Below are 5,809 nucleotides of genomic sequence, written 5' to 3'. Positions count from 1 at the left end.
GGGGGGGGGGGGGGGGGGGGGGCGGGGCAGCAAGTATGGCCATTTTAAAGAAAGTGGTACCACACCCCTCTATCATCAAATGAAAGAGCTTTAAAAGGAGGCTTCCAGCTAAAAAAAGGTGCTTAAAACTACAGTACAGGTCCTAGATCCGAATGTGAAATTACCGAGAAGAACAGTAAAGCACTCAGTGGAATCAAAATAGGATCAGGCACCGAGTAAACAGACATTCACAGCATTTTGAAGTTTTGGTTTATACCTAAAAGCATCCTGTGCGCACATACACACAAACACACCCTTGCTTGCTTTCTCTAGATGAGGCACTTGACACTTCAGCTCAGTTTTCACTTGCAGTTAACATTTTATTGCTTCTTCTGTGTTAGTAAATTGCAGTCTATCTCCAGGGAAATATTTTCACAGCAGGTCCCCATCTGTGCAAAAAAAATACTTGCTTTCAGCTTAGTTTTTTTTTTTTTAAATCAGGTTTTGATATATGGTAGTCTATACAAGCAAACAAGGCTTCCTAAAGGCAGATCTAGAAATCAACTTTAAAAGCCTCTTAGACAAATTTTATTTTGAAGTATGTAATTACTTCAACTCATGCCTTAATGCCTTTTGTTTCTAGTAAAGTCTACGTCACAAAATTAAAATTTAAAAACTAAAGTTGTAGAGAGAGAAGCTACAGATGTACTAACTACAGTAATACGATACCATTTGACAGATAATATTTTCATTTTCCTTACTTAGTTCCAAGTGTGCACTTCCAATCTGTACTCTGGATTTTGCTATTCAATAGGACAATAGCATGAAATTGTATTATTCAATAGGACAGTAACCTGCAAGGGGCTGCTTGGGACACCTCCCCACTCACTGGGAAGCTGGGGCCTGGGGGAAGCAGGCTGCAAGTGAGGAGTACTGGGTCCGGAATGGCCATCATGTTTACAAATGGGTCCTGTTACAAAAAAGGTTGAATTGCTGGACTAAATGACCTCCTGAGGTCCCTTCCAACCCTAATTTCTATGATTCTGTGGTGTGAAAGTGCTTACTTAACATTAAAAGTAAATAGTACACTGCAACAGGATCATTTGCACCATTATAACTTCAAGAGTGTCATAACCAGTAACTTCAGACTACAGTTAAGTACTGTAAACTAAATTCTAGGGCTCTCTCCTGATACAGTAAGAGAAATTCATAAAGTGGTCTATAATTATACAACTTTCACAAATGCAGCACTGAAAGCTTCAAAACAATTGCTTCCCTTTCCAAGACATGTTCTCTCGGAATCAAATACTAAACACACATGCACCCTTTTGCCCAAAAAATTAGTCGCCTTAAGTGGTGAAACTGATTTTTCTGCTCAGAATAGAAGAGTGGAGATGCTGTAAAAGTAGCAGCTGCTGCTTTTCCTTCTCTTCCCTCCAGCAGCTGCAAGGAGTCCAGGGGCTGAGTTATGGATGGGGGGCAGTGGTCTAGTACCTACTTCCATTCCAGGTCCACCCAAAATTTAAAACTAATAGTGGGGCAGCAGTACTGGTGTTTCTGTTCAGCCAGCGTTGAGGGATTCTATTAACTTTGTAGCTCATTACAACTGTTCTTCATTCCAGTGGTGTTAACCCTCATCTTTTCTATGATTTTGATATTCCACTAATCCAGCTATCCTTTCTTCAGCAATTTGGCTGTCTGTGGGCTACTCCTGGTCTCTCTTCTCCTATTTCACAGTCCCAAGACTTTGTTAACTTTTTCCAAAAACCCAGATCCACCCATTCAGTTCAGTCTTCAGCAACAGCTACAGTTTCAGCTTTTGGTTGAGCTGTCAAGAGCTGCTGACAGTTCAGCTGTGAAAGGGTTAAAACTGTAGGAAACGCAAGGTGACCAAGCTGAAGATTAGGCTCTGTTCCTTGCAGCTGTAACTCTGGAAGACTTTCTCTCTTCATTCTGCCTTCCCAAAGACAAGGTGCGTGAAGCTTGCGAGAGAGAACGGTATCTATTAATATCAGACTAGCATAAAAATATATTTAAGTATCAGCCTAACAAAATAAAGGGACAATAATAAAGGCCTGGTTGTATGCATTTCAATACCAGAACAAAGCAGGGCAGGGCATCAACTAAATTTTTCTAATATCAGAACAGAGATGCACTAAAAACAGACTATACCTTTCTTCTTAGAAAAATAAAGTCTCTTGCTGTTTCTTGTTCTAATTCAGCATGAAATAAATCTAATTTGTATGAAGTTCTGAACTTTACTAACTTAATTTATCAGTGTCCTTTTGTTCAGCAAATTAGTATGCTTCACACCTCTATTAAAAGTACTTAACTGAGACTTTAATTCCACTTTTCCTTTAATAGAATTCTAAAGAGATTTTAAAATATAGCCTGTCTTATTAAAGCTATATGAAAACATGTGCCCATCAAAAAACGGTGGGGTAAGTTTTCCTTCTGTACTCAGCTCCCTATATTTGGCTTCAGTCTTGGAAAAAAAAATGTTGTGTTATGTTCTAAGAGTAAATTTTAGGAAGTCATGTGCAAGGAAACCAGATATAAACATAAAACATTTACAGTCAGTGGATGCAAAGAACAAACATAGATCTTCACAAAAATAATTGTAAAAAAATTGTAAAACAGAGGGGCAGTGAGGGTGGGATAACAACATCCCTGACAACTGCTTCACAGTAAACTGTGCTACATTCTTCAGAGTCTCAATTCTGATTTTTAGAAAATGTAAATCTGGTTCTCGAGGTTTCTACAACAGACTTTTACATGCAGGAAAATGGGGGGGGGGGACTATTAAGAATGTAGCTTAAACAAAGTGAGGTAAAATCCTTGCACACAGTCAATGCACTCATTTTCAAAATCTTATCATGTAAAGAAGAAACTGGTATCGTCTCTAGCCAAAGCAACTATTCTGTGATTATCACAGTAGCCCTTAAATTCACTAATGAATGCAGATCAAGTTTTTGCCTCCTGTGCTTTCCTTAGATACTAAGGACCAGTGGTTGACAGTGAGTCAACTCTGCAGGGGAAGGCCAACTGGCCTGGACACATCCAAAGAAACCCCCCCCAACAAGAAGAAACCCTGCCTGTTGAATGCCATTCACATGTACATGGAGCTAAAAGGTATCAGTTCTCCCTTTTATCAACTTGTCTGAGACCCACCTTAAAGATACCCAGACAAATTCACTGCGAAGCAGTTGTCAAGGATGTTATCCCACACTCACTTCCCCTCTGTTTTAGAATTTTACAATTATTCTTGTGTAGTTCCCTTGCTAGCTTAATAAAAAATAGCTTTCAAATCTTCTGAAACCCAAGGCATCCCTTGCTTAATTCAAAGCATCCCTTAGAAAAGTGACAGCTCTTTGCTTTCTCTCTTTTTTTTTCTGACTATGGAACAATAGTAAAATTTTTCTCTAGAGAGAACTCAAAAAGCCTACATGTCCAAATGTTTTTTTACACTATAGATTCCCATATGAAACCCTTTGATCTCTTTTGAATCATGTGTAGGTGTTTGGCAGACAAGGTTCTTTGGGCAGATGTGATATCTTTTATTAGACCAACTAAATTGTTGTCTGCCCATGTCCTTAGACCAACACAGCTACAACCAACAACCCTAAAGTGTAGGTGTTTGCACACCTGACTGCGCTAATATTACACAACACAATTAAAAGGATCTCACAGAAAGCCACTGAGTTAGAGGTTGTGTATAAAGGGAGAGTTAAGAGGACATAATGAAAGGTTAGCATCCTTAGAGGATTATGTTGCCATGCATGGTCCATGGCATGCTTACTGTTGCAACAAGATATGTGGAGAACTAAAGCATAAGCTATCTAATGGATACATAATTTCCCTGGGTTTTGCTGCTTCGTCATATGTAGTGTATAGTAACCTTAACTGTTCAGGAAGTCTTTTAATTGTGGTTGGAGCTTGGATGTAGGAGTTATGAACAAGCCATTCTCTGTTGAAGACAAGAAAAACAAACAGAAAGATGTAGAATAAGTCTTCAAAGGGAAGGTCTGTGCCTTCCAACTGCAACCAGCAGGTTTGTGGGCAAGACACATGAAGGGAAGATGCAACTAAATCAATCCCACAAGTTCCAGATTTTTTATAGCATCTGTGCACATGTTATTCCAGATGAATATGTGCACGTAACAGTATTTACATTTTCTTTGTACTTTTTCTTCCCCCTCATTTCTTATAAAAATGTTTTCCCCACTTTCTGCTTTGACTGCAGCTGCACATTGACCAGATCCTTTTCACAGCAATCTCTGAGGCAGCAAGTCAGAGTCCTTTTCTTCATTAATACAGTTAATTTCAGATCCTTTCAGGTGTGTAAAATCCTTTGAGCAGTTTACATTTCTTCTTTTAAAAATGCATTACTTTGCAAGAGAATAGTTACCACATCTGAAACAAATTAGGTAGGACATTGACCTGTGTTTGGAAGAAACTGGTTGCCGGTCTGTCTGTTTCAACTAAACTAGTCTCAAATGAAGAGCACTAACACTGGAGTTAAAAGCACAGCAATCCATGCCTGAAGGGGAAGATACAATAAAAAGGGTGACCACATGCTTGCAAGCTACGAGTATTTCTGACTGATGGCGTCACAATTCCTTATGTAAATGCTAGTCCTGGAAAGCCTTTGAAGCCTTGATTGTGACCTCAAGGAACCAACATTCTTTTTAACCAAGGTCACTCAGCCCCCGCTGCTGTATCACGCTGCCTGTGGGGCTCCCCATGAGTCCGTGGAAAGCCCCACAGGCTGTGCCTGTTGCTGGATCAGGCGCACAGAACAGCCCAGGGCCCAACCCCAGCACATGGGGCTAGACGGAGGCAACGCAGGACCCTGCAGCCTAATCCTGACACACAGGGTCTGACTGGCCCATGGAGCAGCCCTGTGGCCCCAGGAGCCAAAGCATTGAGTTATAAACCTTTAGCCTTGGTGTTGATGAGGTGAACAGGTGGGGGTCCTCCTGCTCAGGTAGTTTGAATGCTGGTGCACACACACATCTTCTCCACTTCTGTAAGACAACCAACAGCCATCCCCTCCTTCCCCTGAAGTGCAGCCCATGCACAGGGGCACTCTAAGCCCCTTGTAGCTAATCCCATCCTTGGCTCTCAGGAGCCTGTACAAGTACAATGGCTCTCAGCCTTTGTAGCCTCAAAGCCCCCCATCCCCCATGAGTCTCCAGGCATCCCCAAACACCCACTATCAGGTTCCACCCTTTTTTTGTGTGCAAGCAGGCAGCAATTGGTCTTTTGCAAAGATCTGAGAGGCAGCAGCCAGGGCTTTTGAACGCTACAGATTTCTGCTTGAATATTGCTGCTGTGGTACCCGCACGCTTCACAGGGCTGGGGTCTCTTAACCCCATAAGAGGATGCCCTCTGGTGCTAGCATCTGCACAGGATGGTGGCAGTTATCTCGCATGCCTCCGCAGGATCTTGGGGCGCCCCAGGGGCTGCAGCCCCTGGGGTGCCCCATTGTGGCCAAGCCCCGCCCCCTCTCGTCGCTGCCCCGCGGGGGGGGCGGGGCTTGGCCACAACCGCGCAACGGCCCCAACGGAACGCCCCGCCCGCTGGGGCCCGGGCTGCGGGGAGGGGCAGGTCCGTACCTGCATGACCACGTCGGCGGGCAGCTGCGCGGCGCGGAAGAGCTCGAGCACGCGCCCGTTGGACGCCACCTTCTTGGTGCTCTCCGTGTCGCAGTAGGAGAAGAGGTCGCAGTAGTAGCGCTGCTCCGCCTCGCTCAGCGTCAGGCCCTCCATCGTCCGCCCCGGCCGCCGGGGAGGGCAGGGCCCGCGCGGCAGTGGCTGGGCCGCCGCGA

The 5,809-nt window shown here is 43.7% G+C and overlaps 1 protein-coding gene across 1 annotated transcript in view; it reads right to left on the bottom strand.

Moving 5' to 3' along the window:
• Positions 1–5,803, bottom strand: part of REPS1 (RALBP1 associated Eps domain containing 1) — a 118,194-nt gene extending 112,391 nt beyond the window's left edge. Inside the window, exon 1 of the mRNA XM_019526948.1 lies at positions 5,598–5,803. Within this exon, the coding sequence (XP_019382493.1) occupies positions 5,598–5,750 (153 nt within the window). The 5' untranslated portion in view covers positions 5,751–5,803. The remainder of the gene's footprint in view (positions 1–5,597) is intronic.
• Positions 5,804–5,809: the final 6 nt, after the last annotated feature.

This window comes from Gavialis gangeticus, unplaced genomic scaffold (genome assembly GCF_001723915.1).
Source record: "Gavialis gangeticus isolate Ggan-Ray unplaced genomic scaffold, GavGan_comp1, whole genome shotgun sequence".
NCBI lineage: Eukaryota > Metazoa > Chordata > Crocodylia > Gavialidae > Gavialis > Gavialis gangeticus.
The sequence above is the reverse complement of the archived record's forward strand: the minus strand, read 5'-3'. Positions and strand labels throughout refer to the sequence as shown.